Source organism: Tachypleus tridentatus, chromosome 9, assembly GCF_004210375.1.
Source record: "Tachypleus tridentatus isolate NWPU-2018 chromosome 9, ASM421037v1, whole genome shotgun sequence".
NCBI lineage: Eukaryota > Metazoa > Arthropoda > Merostomata > Xiphosura > Limulidae > Tachypleus > Tachypleus tridentatus.
In genome coordinates, this window is record NC_134833.1 from 132,044,557 (window position 1) to 132,063,102 (window position 18,546).

The 18,546-nt window shown below is 29.3% G+C and overlaps 1 protein-coding gene across 2 annotated transcripts in view; it reads left to right on the top strand.

Annotated features, from left to right (window-relative positions):
• Als2 (Amyotrophic lateral sclerosis 2) overlaps positions 1–16,477 on the top strand; it is an 86,274-nt gene extending 69,797 nt beyond the window's left edge. For both annotated transcript variants that reach the window (XM_076457327.1, XM_076457328.1), the window contains exons 20-28: positions 399–578; positions 1,449–1,544; positions 3,876–4,001; positions 6,864–7,040; positions 7,546–7,594; positions 9,638–9,696; positions 10,085–10,148; positions 11,105–11,287; positions 13,970–16,477. In XM_076457327.1, coding sequence (XP_076313442.1) covers positions 399–578; positions 1,449–1,544; positions 3,876–4,001; positions 6,864–7,040; positions 7,546–7,594; positions 9,638–9,696; positions 10,085–10,148; positions 11,105–11,287; positions 13,970–14,014 — 979 coding nt within the window. In that variant the 3' untranslated portion in view covers positions 14,015–16,477. The remainder of the gene's footprint in view (positions 1–398; positions 579–1,448; positions 1,545–3,875; positions 4,002–6,863; positions 7,041–7,545; positions 7,595–9,637; positions 9,697–10,084; positions 10,149–11,104; positions 11,288–13,969) is intronic.
• The last annotated feature ends 2,069 nt before the right edge of the window (positions 16,478–18,546 follow it).

Sequence of the window (18,546 nt, forward strand, 5' to 3'; positions counted from 1 at the left end):
AGACATACACCAATTGAAACATCAGACACAACACCTATGGATTTATTTTACAATTAGACTATTCAAGCAGGCACTTGGAAACCATTACCCTTGTACTGTACACTAGATGGATTATAGAAAGTATCTTCTGTCATAAGGATGTCATGGTCAAAGCATACCAAAAATATTCTTCAGGGTAAATATCCAACATGAGCTATGACAAAGTGATGAAGTGGCAAAACTGTTTTAATATAACACACTCCACCAATCTTTGTATCTACAATAATGGAATACTTTTTGTAGAAGGCTTTCTAACTTTTGTGTCTGATTCTGATCCGTATTAGTATGTGAGATGCAAGGATAATGTGATTATGTTTTGACTTTACACTGTGCATATTAATGTCAATATTTTTTTTTAGATGGCATAATCAGTTTGAAGATAGCCTCGATTTTCTTGAAAGAATTCCTTACAACAGTTCGGAGCAGGGGCAGCTTACTTTAGAAAACTACAGAGATATACAGAACTATCTTCAACGGTCATGCGACTGTCCATTTCATCCTCTCGGTCACCTTTTAGAGGGTCTAGTGGACGTATATAGGTAAGTAATAATAATTAGTATAAATTGGAACTTACACTTCAGATTGCTCGAGGTTATCCTTTAAAATTATGCAACAATATCTTATTTTCTTTAACATTTAGCAGTAATTCTTGAAAGACCAAACAAAGATATCCTGATTTCAGTATCTGTTATTCTCATTATCTTCAGAAGATAATATTAAAATTAAAAAATGAAAAATTTGTAGTGTTTTTATTGCCTTATGCAAATAAGTCTTATTTTATGTTGTGTAATCCAGAGCATATCCAGTAAAATCACAACTCTGAATCTCACTTTCTTATCAGTTTGTAAGTTGTTTAAAGAAATGAAATAAAACCCTATAACCTTATTTAAGAAACAAAAAGGGTTATAGAATTTTTATTTCATTTCTATAGAGACTTTTTGAACCTACGTGTTTTACTAACATCATGAACAAACTGTTTTAAGTATGCTAGGTGATACTGAGATGTGTTTGGCATTTCTAAAAATTCTTAATTTTCTCTAACTGTATTGAACAAGATGTAATAATTGCATATTTATTCAACAAAATAGATGTAATTTGACACTTTCAAGTTTTGTTTTTGCTCTAGGGAGTCTTATTTAAATATTAAAAGAGTTAATTTCTCAAATTTTCTTGAGCATTATACTGTAAATTAGTATTTGAACATATGTTTCAAATCTTATGTTTAGTCATTTCTACCAATTTCTTATACATATTTATTATCATTTATTGTTTCATTGAACTTGTACATGTTATTTTTCCAACATCTCAAAGAATGTGTTTCAATTTAAAGTTTAAAGAACATTTTCCTTTTAGAAATTTGCTTTTGCCTTTTAAACTGTTAGTATCAATGGTTAATTTTTTGTTATCAGAGCTTCTTATCTCGGAGTAGGAGCACATCCTCGTCTTTTGGTTCACGCTGTTGCTGAAATCCATTCTTTTGTTGCGAGGATTTATAACATTGTGAGGTAATTTAGAGGTTTTAGTCTTTATATTTGTGTAATACCAGTATCCTTTTTTCTGTTTTATAAAGACTTATTATTATCATGTTATTACCAGAATTAAATGGGTTTGTGTATATATACACACACAGAAACACACACGCATTAATGATGTCATGCAAGTCATGCATCACATGACCAATCGGGAAACTAAAAATGTTGCAGTAAAAATGTTATCAAATGTCATCTTATATTTAAGGTTTTTCTTTATTTTTTTCATGACTACATTGTGTATACTTTGTGTTTGTGCAACAGTCATGGCTGTATTCTCATCTCGTGCTATGTTTAGCGTGGCTAACATGACACATCTAACAGTGTCCTGTTTTTTGGAATGGAGTCACAGCCTCTCACAAGTTAACAGCTCAAGGTATCCTGTGTTCAAATTGTATGACAGTTAATGCATATGCATATTTCAAGATCAATCATGTTTGAGATACACATCTTGCTGTATTCTATGATTTATGCAAAAAATGCAAAACTTGGGTCTTGTCTGTCAGGAGTGGCTGTTACATTGATTTAATTTTTTTTTTATAGTTGTGCTCTGTTTAACCCTCTCACTCAAAAATTATATTAAACTATTTTTAGTTTATGTTATACCAATTAGTAAAGCATAATATCTTAGTTAATAACCAATATTTTAATAGTATATAAGTTTTAAGTTCTTAATTTGATAAGGCTATATTTTTAAAATATCCTGAATTTTCCCTGGTGTGACTCACATGACATTTTTTTTCCAGGTATTTTTTCATCTCTATTTTATCTGCACATCCTCACTCCCCTCTAGAACCTAAGAAATTAAATGTAAATTACTCACCATAAAATAGTCATTGCTCAGACAAACCATAATGTTTACAGCATTCAGTTTTTGTTTGGGTACAAAACTATCGAATCAAAAACCAGACCCTTTAGGCCCCACCGACAGGTCACATCCTGTCATTTAGGAGTTGTTAATATAAAAAAATGTATGCTATGTTTGAATCATATTCCAGTGTCATATTGTACAAATTGGAAGAGCTTTTAATATTAAAATTATTTTTTCTTAGTGTAATTGACATCTTTCATGTTAAATCTCAAAATTACTGTAAACTTCCATTATGATAAAGTCGGATATATTTTATTGTAGCACAAAGTTATGGAAACCATTGTTGTTCAACTAAATGTGAAACATAGCAGGAAAGTTAATACCATTTTGTTAAGAATTAAATTTAAAAACATTTAATTTAGGGAGGTGGTTCAGAATGTATATTATTTAGGATAACTCCACAGAAGCAATTAAACATTTATTACCATATCAATAATTTGTAAAAGTTATGACATTAAAAACATTTATTGTTAGAAAAACAACACTATTTAATGTACAGTTTCGGGCAAGTGTAACTACGAGAAGTGACTTCTTAGTATTGTAGTTTGCAGAATTAATGTGTTAAACATTTACTGTATTGGTGTTTAAAAATTCTTAGAAGTAATGCTATTTTGTTGATTGTTTTGTCATTTACATTTGCTATTTACTTGTTTTATCACCTTTTATCTTAAAACTGATACTAATATCAAGGAAGTTCAAATATAAAACATGAGTTAGAAATGAAAGATGAAGTTGTTGATATTTTGATCAGCAGATCTTGTGTGAAAGTATGGTTTACTTTTCTCTTCGTGCAACACTAAAATTCAAGCAATTTGCCTCTGTAGTTGAATAATCTTGTCATTATTGAGTGTTATAAACCTTGTTTTTTTACACTGGTGTTTGATATGATTTGCTGGAACTGAAAGAAACCCATCTGATTTGAACTGAACAACTTTCTAACACACACTTGTTGTTTCTCTGAAACAACAAGTCCCAAATTACAGCATTTCTTGAAAATATTTTCTTATTATCTGAAAATAATCTATTTTTTGGTTATAAATTCATTTCTCTGAAGGTTTTTATTATTAGTAATTTTTGTTGCTTCATTAGGCTGAGAAACGTATATATTAACATCAAAGATTAAGAATTCTGGAAAACCAGAACAGGATTAAAAATTCAGGATATTTGGTTTTTATTTGTTACTTGAAATGGTACTAAATAATTATTTTGGGGAATTAAAGCACATCTATTTTTACCAAATAATACAAATAAACAACTCATTAATAAAATATCACAAGCTATTTTCGTATGTATTAAAATTAATTTTAATGAATAATTTATCATTATCATGAGTAGTTTCTCATTATGAGAATATTGCAGAGTTTTGATGTATAAAAGATTTGTATAATGGTAGTAAAATTATTTAATTTTTGATTTAAAATAATTTTATCTTTTAGGATTCTTTTTCCTGATCTTCCATGTGAGGTGAAACCTCTTACTTTAAGAAGTTCAAGATATTTTGCTGAAGAATTTAGCAGCTCTCATTCTGAAAGTGATGATGACGATGAAGATGACATATCAAGGTTGGTTTTTCACTGAATTTTTTGGGCCAAGAACAACACATTAATCAGAAAACCTGAACTGTGGGTCCAACATTCATGCCCCTCTGCTGCCATGAAAAGTAATAAGGTGCTTCATTGAGACTGTGAATGTATTTTTGTAAGAGTGTTGAAGATATCCAATTATTTAATTAGAGTGACCTATGAATTGCCAGTGGGTGATGTTGACCAGCTGGTATCCCACTAGTTAATCACTACGTCATTTGGGATGGCTAATGCAGATAGCCCTAAAGTTGCTTTTCATTCAATACAACTACAACAACAACTGAATTTGTGTATCTTGTTCTACTTTATTTTACAATTTTTTTTGTTTTTTAGACCACTTTTTAAATTATATTTCTTGTTTATAATTTTTATACATTTTTATATTATCTGAATTTGTTACTTCATTGTTTTTCACACTTCATCAATTGTCATGCAGTTTTGTGTGTTTAATGTGATAACTTTTAAAAACGTCATGTTTAAGCTATTACATTTTTCATTTTCTGCACCTAATAAAGATCTGAAATTATCCTGAAGTTCAAGTTTAAGAATAGATTTTATTCCAAATTTTTTTTGACACAGAAAAGTTGTTATTTTGAAGATTAATTTAGGTTGTTTTACTGGCTTTTACTGTATCAGTACATTGCAAGACATGTAAAGTCTCCAAATAGATTTGGAAAAATTGTGGAAAAGTTTATTGAGATGTAAAATGTTAGATTTATGCAAATATGAAGATTTTTAATACCTTTTTAATGGAAGAAGAGATCTTATGAAAACAAGCAATTTATAGAAATTCGTTTAATTGTAACAATATTGTTCACAGTCTTTTGAAATATGTGCTAGTGATGTCATAACTAACTCTACATCTATATTGTCTACCATGAGTGTTCAGAAGCTAATTAGTAAATACCTGACACAGATAAATTGATAAATATTTAATTCCAATGCTGTATTCAGTTTTCACTTCATAAAGTCAAGTTCTGCGGGTTAACATTTTGTTATTTTTCATGTAGTAAAAGAGCCATTACTTTAATTAGTTACACAAAGAATTTGCAACTAATTTCAGTGTTAAGGTAGCAGAGTATTTCTCAACTGGTTTGCTGTTGGTTATGAATAGGTGTGCCATGGAATTTTAGAAAGGTGAAAAAAATGAAATGCATTCTTTTATGTGAATTTAGTTTTATAAACAGAACCAAAGTATATTTTGGTTTGTTATTTTTTATTTAAAACTCATAACAAAGGTAAATTAATGTGTAATTATGTTAAAATGTTTGTGTGTTTTTGGCCCTCTTACAAGAGCCTGCATCAGGTAACAATATAATGAGCAATGTAAATTTATTAATCTGTGGAATACTGTTTTACAAGTGTAACAATAGCTGACATCTGGTATTAAAATTATTAATTATATAGAAATTGAGAAATATAATATTAACTCTTAAAGATATAAACTTTTCCATAAATTTAATAATCAAGAACCTTAGTCATTGTTGCTTAAAAATATTTAAGGTAAATCAAATATTTGAATATAATCAGCATAAGAATACTACAGCTATAGGTGGGTATTATGTACATGAATCTAAGTTTTCATGTTTAAAATAATAAATTGAAGAATTAAAGGTTTAATTTTAAGTTTAAAGGTTGTAAGTAAAAGCATTTTAACTTAGAGAACAGTCTATTCATAATTCTATTTAATTCTGTTCTTGTGGTTTAAGGCTTCAAATGCTATATCACACTATGTTCTAACTTGCTGTAACTCATGTAGCAATAAGTCATTGTTGGGTTGAGTTTTTATTGGGGTGTATGGGGAGAGGATTGGCACGTTACAATGTTTGTATTAAATGTTAGGCTAGAGAATGTTGGGAAATACTGATGTACCGTATACAAGTTATTCAAGTTATAACCACTTTTTTCGTATAGGTAATTTGTAATATTTTGTTCTGTTTTTTATTCACTTAGGCTTTTTTAGGGCATTTTCATCTCAAGTCTTTGCTCTTCTAGATTTTCCATATATATCTTCACATGGCTTACAGTATGTGAGAAAAAGAATACAAATAAACTATCAAACTAAGCAAGAATTATTTTTAATGATATTGAACAAAAACATAAGGTCACAAAATGGAATTACACTTTTGAAAAACTAAATGGTTCTGGTTGGCTGGTTAATTACTTCCAAAAGTGTCTCTGATGGGCCAGCTTTAATTTTACATACTTAGAGTTCTAAAAACCTGAGGTTTGAATTGCCATTATGGATAGAACACAAATAGTCCATTGTGTAGTTTTGTGCTAAAACAAATTACTGGAAGCTTCTTTTCAGCTAAGTCATACTGCAAAGACAGAAGTATCCATTAGGTGATTATATATATATATATACTTTAAGTTCTGTGAAATTTTGATGACTAATATAGCTGAAAATTATTATGAATTGACAATAAAACTAAAAAGGAATTTTTTATTATTTAAGATAGTGTGAAATTACTGCTCAATTTGATTAAATGCTAAGAAAAGTACAAAGATATATAACTTATTTTTAATTGTATAAATTTTAAACAGGTATATCTTGTTTTAAGAAATATGGAACCAGTAGCACCAAAGTATTTACAGTTTTATTAAAACCAAATTAACAGGTTTAGATCATTAGCCAACATGTACATTTATCTTACTTTTATCAATCATATTTTGTATTATTAACTCAAAAACGAATGACAACAAAGATGAAAATAGTGTTTTTTTAAAGCATTTATTACACTCTGCCAGGGTATGGGAAGAATAGCATGTTATACTTAGTTATTAAATAAGATGTGAATGGAATAATTTCCTTACACATTGGACTAAATACATTTCCAGAGACGTTGTTACACCAAGCAGTCTTCTTCATCCAGTCCTTCTTCCTCGTCTTTATCCCACACTTTTCACCCTGTATGCACTAGAGTGTGAAAATGAAGATGAACATTACTGGGAACGTCTCTTAAAGTGGAATAAACAGTCTGACATAGCTCTGATGACCTTTCTTGGAGTAGATCGGTGAGAAAACATGTTTTTCCTTTTCAACATCCTGATGAGCTATTTAAAGTATTTCTTGTTTTATTTAAAGTATTTTGTAAATTAATCAACAGACTCTCCAAGACTGAAGAAAATATTGAAGGTAATAAAGTGGTTTTTCTTTAAATTGTATTCACTGTTTAAATGTGCATATCATAAACTATAGTTGAAATGAATATTTTTGTTTTAGTTGTCAGTTACTTTGTGTTATAACTTTATTTCTTGTTCTGAAACATGTAAATCAACCTTAGTAGCAGATAGTTGATAAAAGTAAAGAAAAAAAATTCTTATTTTGTGTTTAATAATCATTGATAAGTTTTACTGAAATCTTTTTACCATGTTAACTGATAAATATTCAAGTAATTTTATGAAACTAACTATGAATTATCATACATTTTTCCAAGTTAAACCTCATGGATGATTACAATACTTTCAAGTGTTTTACTCTATAATTGTGTTTAATGATACATTTTGTTCTGTTTTAAAGAAAACTTCTAGGTATATGTGATGGTGACTTTTTGAAGTACCCTAAAAAGGTATGAAAATATATATCAAAATTTGATTTTTTTGCTAAAGAGAGACAAACATGATTTTCTAGAATTGTTTCAAATTAAGAAGGTGAGGGAAACATGGATTTCCCAGTAAATGTCCATTTATTTGAAATTGTTGAGTGAATGTGGTGTACTTTCATATGCATTACACACCCTTGTTCACATGGTGAATCATATCCAGTGTTTTGATTACCAACACTCTGCTTGATATTGTTGAATGATTGTAGTGTACAGGGGTTCTTGTTATACATTGTGATGTATTCCTGTGAGTGGGATGTGTGTTTGAAATGATGTTAAGCAACATAATTTTTAAATGTTTTGTGTAGGGGATGCATTCCTGAAAAATTTTAGTCAACTCTTAAGTAAATTTGTTAAAGTTGTAGTATGGTTTTTTAACTAACTGTACTATACAAAACATATGTAAGAACATTAAATGACCAAACATTGATTAGTTTTAATACTTACAAATACTGTATTGGTAGTAATTGACCAGCACTACACCTAGTAAACTAAACTAGTCCAACAATGTCTTAATTACTTTCTATAAGTGGACTCGGTGAAATTGATCGATCATCTGATAACTTCCTGTGGGAATGAAGCTTTTAACCAAACATGATTGAATGCTTATAAAAAATATCCTTTATCAGATTTGTCAGTAATTTATGTTAAATTTTATATTTATTAAAGAGATGGTGAATAGAAAAAAGGTGATGCTGAGAGTAAAAAACGTCACGTTTCTCACACTAGGGGAAATTCACAATTTTTAACAAAATATTTCATTATAAAATTAAAAACTTAAAATTTGTATATCATTAGAATATGGACTATTAACTTTGGAATGCTCGAGTAATAAAAACAAGGCAATGTCATTTTATGATGGGTAGTAATTGGGGAATGTTCTAATGAAATGATGCAGAGCAATACAATATATAACAGGGATCACCTTTATTTTCGTACATAATACATTCTTGTTGTCATGGTGAATGACATTTGATGTTATGATGACTAACGGCTTAAAATTGCTGAGTAAGTACACAGCAGGAATGAAATACGTTTACAAAATGTGAAGTTTGTTGAATTTTAAACCAGAAAAAAACACCCTTGTTTGTTCATACAATAATTCTTTCAGAAAGCATTAACCTTTCAGTGCCGTAGACAAGATAACTCGTCCAAGCCAATCGCTAACACAGTGCCACGGACGAGTTAATTCGTTCTCAATAATACCTAACTTCATCGCTAGATGTCAGCACCTTACATGCATTTGACCTACTTACAAATTATTTCACTTTCGATCCAAAATGGCCTCAGGAAAAAGTTACAAAATAAATAAGTATTAAAGTTATATTGTAGCAGCTGAAATACTTGGGAGTCAACAGGTTAAATCACAAACTACTGGAAATCAATAGCATTGGAAGTAACATCTGTTGAAAATAAGTATTTCTTGTACTAACATCTCATAAAAGTCAAGGGTATTTAAGTAAAATTAATTTTAAGTTATTAAAAGTAGACTTGTTTTTGTTTTACATAAATAATATTTATTAAAATGCATAATATTTCTATCTTCATAGATTTACATAAATTTAGGCATTGTTATTAAAAATCTGCATATTGCTTGTTAGGTGGAGCTTGTTTACATATTGACTAGAATTTTGAAGTGAGTACTAAATAATGCATTTTATATATTCCAATGTACAGTTCCAACAAAGATATTTTATTTGTTTTAACGATTTTTGCAAGCAGTTATTTTATTATAGTACATGTTAATAGCAGGTACATGCAAGTATTTGATAAAAATTAATTTAAATAAGTATTAAAATGAGGTTTTACAATGTAGATCTTTCTGTAGTTACTCTCCTGTTTGAAATATTAATAAAATACAATGGCTAATAATCATATATCAAACAGCATTTTAATATTCGCAACTAGTGTAAAACATCAGAACTAAGCCATCAGTATAAAGCTTATTTTAAACTTTTTTTTTTTTTTTGAGTCTGAAAGTAGGATTTGACTATTGTTTTACAATCTTAGAGTCCTTGTCCAGGAAAACGACTGTTGGCCAAAGCAATAGAAACTCTGCAGCATATAAGGTAGATAGTACTTTTGTTCAGTTGACAGTTACTAGTGATGAAGGTTTTAAAACTATTCATTGAATATGACCTCAAGCAATTTTAAAATAAACAGGTTTCAATAAATATTTTACAAATTACATTTGCAAATTTTGTGATGCATGTAAATCATATTACTTCATGATGTGCACAAATCTATAAGCTGTGGTATCCTTTGAAAATTACAAATTTTAACAATTTTTGGTGTCCTGGAATTTGATTTGAGTGTATTAGTTTTACCTTCATTCAGATTTCAATAATCCAAGTATGATTAACGTACACATTTGTAGTGTGGCTCTGAAAATATTTTATTCATCTGTTGTTATCCAGCAGTAGCTTTATATAAGATTTCATTAACTTATATTTACAGCACAGCCTTCACACCCCTGATGAAGCTAAGGATAATTCATGAAGCATTTGAAGAAATAAATAAGGTATTTTTGGATTCACTTGATAAGTATTTATAATAATCTTTCAAATTGTCAGTATCTCTTCATTAAATAAAACAACATTTGAAATGACAAATGATGATTCTTGTCTTACTAAAGGGAGCTGTATATGTTAACCCACTGAATACAGTGTGGGTTAAAGTGTGCATGTCTTAACCTTTTTACAGTTACATTTAAAATTTAATCATATAACTTTATCAATGTATGTCAATACACTTGGCATCAGAATGTATATTATAATTTGAATATTAATACTTGGAGTATAGTATTTTAATTTCAAAAGGAAACACTAAAATAAATTATCAGTTTTCATGTTTCTGTATTTGATATTTCTTTGCATCAAAGTGCCCATTTTCAACCCCTGTATGATTTATATCTTGTGTACATTACTTTATATACATCAATTATTTCATAGAATGATTATTCTATGTACATTTAAAGCTACCTTTGATGTCCTGTGTACATCAAAGTACAGCTTTGTCTATATCAAGGTGTTATAATTTGAGTGTCAGAGCTAAGCTGCGACTAATTTCAAAATTATCCTTTGTATAACAGAGCTACACCATCTCCACAATAAGGTTATGCTATATACATGAAGAACTACTGTATGTCTTTATCAGGATTATATTGTATATAACGGAGATGCATGTCAAGGTTACCCTGTATGCATCAAGATCTTGGAATTGTATTATGCCACACTTTAAATTTTTTTTTTAAACATTTCAAAAGTAAACATTTTCTTGGATAATTTAATTATTAGATATCTTTATGACATTATAGAGTATTAGATTGCATAGTGTTTTAAATAATCTGTGTAGATTATTTTTATGCTGCGTGTTATAAATTCAAAATAATTTGTGGGAAAAAGCTGTAACTATGAAAAATATTTAACTAAGATTCATAATATTTCAGTTTCATAATAATAAACAACTGTTTACCAGGAATTTCTTAAAAAGCTTAAAACCCAATTCCTATGGACGATGGACGACCTCTTCCCAGTTTTCCAGTTTGTAGTTGTCCGTGCAGCAATTCGCCATCTTGGTTCTGAAATCCACTTTATAGAAGATATGATGGAGCCTCACCTGCAAAATGGAGAACTTGGGATCATGTTCACTACTTTAAAGGTATCATTCACCCAACAGCTAAGATTATGTTGCTTAAGTTACAAGAGTGGATCAACTTCCAACTAACTGTTTGACTAACAGTTCACAACAGTTTAAGTACAAAGTACTTCTTAACCCTTACTTTCCTATATAACTGTCTGTTCTCTTGATTTCACTCTTTGCTACTTCATAGAAAACTAACTCATGGTTGTAGATACTGGAGTGGAAAAGGTTGCTTTAATGCAAATAAATTACCAGTAGTGTAACTTGTTTTCATATTCTTTTATTCTGTACTACTTTATCCAATCTGTATATTTCTAATACAAATAGCATGCTTTTCTTTCCTCATGTGTAAAGTCATGTTAAGAGCAGTTTAACAATAACATACAATAAACCTATTTAAGTTACGTCACATTATGACATGTGACTGACAGTGTTTTTAATTCTTAACAATTTAGTGTAGAATAACCTGGTTGAGGAATGAAATTTGACATCAACATTATTCATGTCTGTTCTATCATTCCAAAAGTGAATGTTGAGCTTTGCCTGCATGTGTAGCTTTACAAATGAGAGACAAACACTCAGACTGACCCTCCCTATATTTTGAGATGGGGGCTATAAAGCTAGCCACCATACATGAAAAGAATCAGAGGTGTGCACTTAAAGAAAACCCATCAGCTTATACCTGAGTAAGTCACTTGTTTATATAGTGATTGATGTAAGCTGGGATATTTTGTCATATTGATTTCTATTAATAAATACTGTGGAAACAATCTTCTACTTTTAAGAAACATTTGTTGGCAGTGTAACTATGGTTTCATGATGTTTGTTGTTATAACAGTATGTTCTTTGAAGCCTAAAATGAATACAATTTTTAAGAAAATGGTTCATGATTGTAGCTTGTGATAATTGAGAAATATGGCCACTTTGTACAATAAATGAAGTTATTTCAGAACAATTATTCTTTAATTGTGTGATACAAGAATACTTCTATAAATAATTCATTTAGCATTTTCTCTAATGGATTGTTTAATAGATTTTGTTCCTTTTATTTCATTAAATTTCCATTTTTGATGTCTGAGGTGTTAGCATTGCTTCTAAAACATTCTGTACAGCTGTTGCTGCATTTTTCATGAAATATAATAAAACATTAGCTCTTTAATTTTTTTGGAGTTAAAATGAGTTAATGAGGGCTTTCAAAATGACAGTTTGGTCCTTGAAAGTCCTGGCATTTTTTAAATTATTGAGCCAGCCATGTGCCACATTACCTGTATGTCTGGTGATACTGAATTGGGCCACAAGACTGTTAGCTTGAGTAGCTTGATTTTTCTTGAAGTTTCTCAAGATTTCTGCTGTGCTTAAGACCACCAGGCCCGGCATGGCCAGATGGTTAAGGCACTCGTCTCGTATTCTGAGGGTTGCAGGTTTGAATCCCCATCACATTAAGCATGCTCACCTTTTCAGCCATGGGAGCATTATAATGTGACAGTCAATCCCACTATTTGTTGGTAAAAGAGTAGCCCAAGAAATGGTGGTGGATGGTGATGACTAGCTGCCTTTCCTCTAGTCTTACACTACTAAATTAGGGACAACTAGCGCAGATAGCCCTCGTGTAGCTTTGCATGAAATAAAAAAACAACAAAGAAATTTGCCACCAAAATCACTCATAATCATTCAAAGTAGTATTAAATAATGTGTTTCATATTTGTCAGAATTTCAGTGTTTTCTCTTCTGAAACTGGACTTATAAAGTTTATACTGTTCTGTGACTAGAATATTTGTTACCATAAAAGTTTACAGTTTTATATTTATTAATAAATCATGAACTTGATCAGTAAATTGCACACTTATTGAAAAAAAAAAAAACTTTTAGATTTACAACAGTTTTTCAACATAAGTAATTTTTTATAGTGTGTAATGCCAAAGCTAGAGAATTGTTTCATTTTAGCATAACTAGTACAATAGAATTAATACCTAAGTAGCTAATAATTGTAAACATCTCATTCTGAACTGACCCTGGATAATATATTGCATTTTACCTGTGTGTATTTTTGGGCTTAATCATATACTCTGCTAACTGACTCTCTCTCTTTAAATTTTTGGAATAAATTCTTATAATATGTAGAAAGTGGTAAACAAAGTGTTTATATTACTCATTCCATTTCATTCAGAAGTTCAGTTTTACTTTTAAAAATTGATTTATATATTCTCTTCTAATTACTGCAAGAGTAATTAGTTTAAAGCATTTTAATTTTAATGTCAAGCATTTCCCAACAAACATATAAAAGAAAGTCAACAAGGAATGTATTAGTTATATAATCTGTATTTCTATGTGAATAAAAACTTTGCTGCTTTTCAACTATAGTAAGAAGGAATGCTAGCACCACCTTGTGTGTATTAATAACACATTAACTACATGATCAAAGTTGCCTCATTTATAAAATGGTGTTCTGCCGTTAGGCATCTGTAGTTTCAACAGTGTTATTTGATCATAGCTTTTTGGTGTTTCAATGACCCTTTTTTCTTTGCTATATATGAACTATTAAGTAACTTCATTGTACTACAATGTTAATTTCTTTTAACAATACATCTTGCTATTAAGTATGTTTTTAATTGTCCTGTGTTAAGTTTTTGGCTGTATTTTTTTTAATTCAAGTGTCATTTATTTGCACAGTAAAAAAATACTTTTGTTTATTTCGTTTAGGCTTGCTACTTTCAGATAAAAACAGAAAAATTATCCCAGACTTAAGGATTGGTGGCCAGTCAATAGAGAAAATTGGAAACAGTCATATCTATGATTACCTTTACTGCTGTTACACTAATTACTGTTTAATTAAGTAAGCCTACTTAAAAGACCATAAGTTTTTCTATGAAATTATTAAGTTTTTACTGCTTATAAGTTCTTCAACAATTAACTTATTACTGTTTGTATTCACAGAATAATGAATAGGTGGATTTGTTAATAGTTTTTACTAAATATAAGATTGCAAGTTGTGACAAATAATATATGGTATATTTTTTATATTTTCTTTTAAAAGTTTTTTTTTCAACACATTAAGATGTTTTCTAAATTCTTTATTCAAATGAATAGTTTGTAAATAACCTATATTTTTTTTAGATGCTATAGCTCAACTGGTCATGAAAACAAAAAGTTTAGAACTACTAATCTGTTACAAATATATCTTCAGCATTTAAGGAGTAGTTACAGACTTTATAAGAAAAATTGATTTAAAGGATTGTAAAATGTATTTGTAGAATTTCCCAATTTTGTGTTGTAGGTTCTCCAGGTACTGCAGAGAAATATTTCTTGTATTTAACATGTTATTCTGCCCATGTTATTACAAAAATATGCTTGTTTAAAACAATTAATAATACAGATTATTCTTTATACAGAAGAGGCTGAAAATGAACAAGTTTTATGTTGAAATATAATACTGTCAGTAATTTTTTGTGTACATATTTCACAATATTTACTAAAATAATGTCATTCAGTCCATAAATATTTACTGACAAATGAAATATGATTAAGATCACTTAATGGTTATGATGGTGAACACTTTTATCCGAGAGGGTATGAGATAAACTGTGGACAGCTTGATATGTGAAACCTGATAATTTCTGATATAATCATCGTGCACTTCTGAAATCGTTAAAACCCTTAAAAATGGATTTATTTTACACTGTTACTATATATTTTATTTACACACTTGAGATATTTGTACACTCATTTAGGGTATTGTGTGTTTATATTTCTATTTTTTGGTGTTTTGTTTATTATCAACACTGTACCTGATAATTAAAAATGTAAAAATTTGATAATTTTCCTCAGATGTTTATTGTATTTACAGTAGTTTTTGTTTTTTGACAATTTTCAGAACCAGGTACTTGTGTATATAAAATATTAGGAGGGAGATTGGTAATGCATCATCATGTGGAGAGTTGTGTAAAATTATTTGCCATTATGGAAGGTGAATTATTCTAAGTGTTAACAAGAAAGAGAAGGTTAAATTTGACTTGCATTCCAATAGAAACAGTTATAGTTGTTTTGTTACAATCAGTATACATAAAGGTTTCTGTACACTTGCCTGGATTTAAAGGTTAAACATTTCCCCTAGGCCATATTACTGTAATGTTTGTGCATGGCAATTTGGAAAATATTTGTTACTTTATTGTTTCTAAATTAACAAAACATTATTAAAAAAAGTTAAATATAATTAAGTTGCACTTGAGAAATATTACAGTTGTTTTTATTATCTTTTTCCTTTTCCACAAGTTTTTTTATGGCGCTGTAAGGGGGGTTATGATGAAGCAAACTTGAAGTTTGTATTTTTTTGGGAGAATTTTGAAGACAAAATATAGAACACTTGGGCAGCCTTGTGTGTGTGTGTGTGTGGATATTAGTAAAAAACTTTAAAGTTGTCATGAAAATGGAATGACTTTGGTAACTTAGTGGTGACAACAGCTGAAAAATGTTTTTAACTTGAGCTGCATTTATAGAGTTCTTGATTAAGTGTTAAAACTATTAATTTTGTACGGTTTAATTTTAGTTTATAATATGTTCAAAATTACCTATGTCGTGTAATTCAGTAGGTTTTGTTTAGTTTCAGTTTATTAGTTTGTAATTATGTTGTTAGAGCAGCTTTGAAACTGTCAGACAAACAAAGATTAAAAAGCTTGATTTATTATGTTGTATTTTTGTTAATTACAACCATTTATTGTTTGAAATGTTTAAAGATAATATATATATATACATTTTATCATTTTTGTGTTCGTGGGATGTTTGTTTCTCCATAGTAACAATTAAAAGAATAGTTAACAGTTTTGTAATTGTTTATAACATCACTTTTGTGTACTGGAGTGTTTTCCATGCAAAAAATTTAAATGATTCAAGTTTTCTATTTTTCCCTGTTTGCTCGTTTTTAAAATAAATGATAATTTGGTATATTTATACATAAAAAAAATGTATAAAGCAGTTGTTAGTAATAATTGTCTAATAATTTTGATTTATAAAAAAGTTTCATGTAATGGGGTGATGCAAAAATACATTATTCTGTTGTTGAAGTTGTATCATTTAGTAAAGCATGTTCCAGTTGTCAGTTAAGCTAGCAAATTGTTTTTGTGTAATAATAATTAATAAATGAAAAGTGCACATAGCAGCAAAAAGGTTTTAACAGTTGCTGAATGCAGAAGTAAACGTAAATATTTGTTTTCAACATTTCTGTGTGGCTTATTTTATTCTATAACGAAACATTATGTAAATTGTAAGTATAAAACTTAACTGCTGTATAGTTGCGGCAGAAATTATAAATGTACTTTTTCAATGTAAATCGCTTTGTACCACGTGATTTTACAGAGCTCTTATTTTTGTCATTAACTTGTATGGAAAATATGCTGTATTCTTAATGCTGTTATAACATACCTGCTCTCCACTGCGGGGTTCAAAGCCCCCATCCCTCAGTGTATCGAATAAACGTGACCTACATTATGGCTTATTATTTCATCAATTTGGTACATTACTGTTTACGATATTTTCGGGCCTACATCGAATAACGTGGGACGATCTCCGGCCACCATATTAAATTTAGGCTACTGTTTTTGTCCAGGAAGTATTTGATATTCAAATATTTTATCCAAAAATTTGTAAATACTTGAAATTTGATAAGCACAGTGAAATAAAGACTTTACTTAAATTTTCTTTAAACATTGTTCGTATAAAACTTGGTAAATCAATTTACAAACCACTGAATGTTTTTTATGTATCTAATATTTCAAGTCACTGTTACTTTAGTAAATCAAACATGAGTGTTTATCATTCTGTTCGTATTAAACACAGTGTTTTACTGTTATATAATGAGCGACTTAGTTACAGAGATTACCTTTTAACGTAGTGGTCTGCCATCGACTCCGTGGTTAAGCCTACAGTGCTACGATGTTAAAAGTCAAGTTTTGATACTCGTGGACACAGACTACAGGTAGCCTATTGTGTAGGTTTGAAATGAGATTTCGTAATTGCGGAATTCATCGATTTAAAAATACACATTCAGAAATAATTTTAGATATATTTTTTTAAAAATCAAATCACCATTTAAATGTCTAATTACGCGAAAAGAATGTTCGTAAATAAATATCAAAACTCGCGCAATAAACATTACTATCAATCTAACATTTTGTATTTCGTCCGTAAACTTAAAACAGTTTTTCATAGTATATTCATTGATAACGAATGTATGCGAATGAACTCCTATATTGATATCATGATATTATTAGAACAATATTATTGGTGAACTTGTACTGATTTGAAAGTGATAAAATTGCTGTTGGTTTTCATTAATGTTTGTATTTATGCTATAGAGAATTTAGCGTTTTTTTTGTAATTAAATTATATTTCAATAATATATGAACTTTAAGCTTGAAAGTTGAGCCCATTTGTTTTAAACGTTACCGAAGTAAAGTAATTAACCCTTAAAATGAGCTGCTTGATTTGCATTATACTGATTAAGTAAATTACTTAAAAAAAATCGTACCATCAGTTTATTGTGTGTGTGTGTGTGTGTGTGTGTGTGTGTGTGTAGAGAAGAGTCCAGCATTCATTGCTTGTCTGAACCACATGTGAAAAAGAGACGATAACACAGAACAGACAATAATCAGAACAAGTATGAGGTTATACAATTCTTACCTCAACTATTTTAGCGAAAGATAATTTTGGATTCTAAAACTCCAATGCGATGGAACACGGACAGGGCTTCACATGGGTGTATTTTATTCTTCAAGAACTCGATGTAAATTTTGTACTGAATAATACTTGATTTTATAAACAGTTACACGTAGACAGGAGCAACTCTAGAAACAATCATTAAACTCTTGGCCTTAATTTGCTCGTACAAAGAAAAGCAACTTTTTCCTTTATAGCATTTATCTCTGAAGTCACTGTCATGATTGATATGTAATATAAATAAACTGTTGATGAAGTTGACTGTGTTCTTTATTCTTTGTTCTGATAAGTATTTAATGGGAATAAATAAGCTGATAAATTATTTATGTAATCCGCGCTTTAGGGTTAAAAACAAAATCAAACTTGTATGTTGATAAATTTTATGCTATTCAAGAGGTCTCCATATGTTTACTACGTTTTATGTTGATGTATAATAAATTCACCAACGCAGTACTCGTTGGTTTTCCTATTTTGCATATTAACTACGATTTCAGAAAAACCTTGGACTTTCAAAACAGTGTTAAGGTCGGAGAAAATTTTAAAAAAGATATAAAAATGTTTGCGAAGTA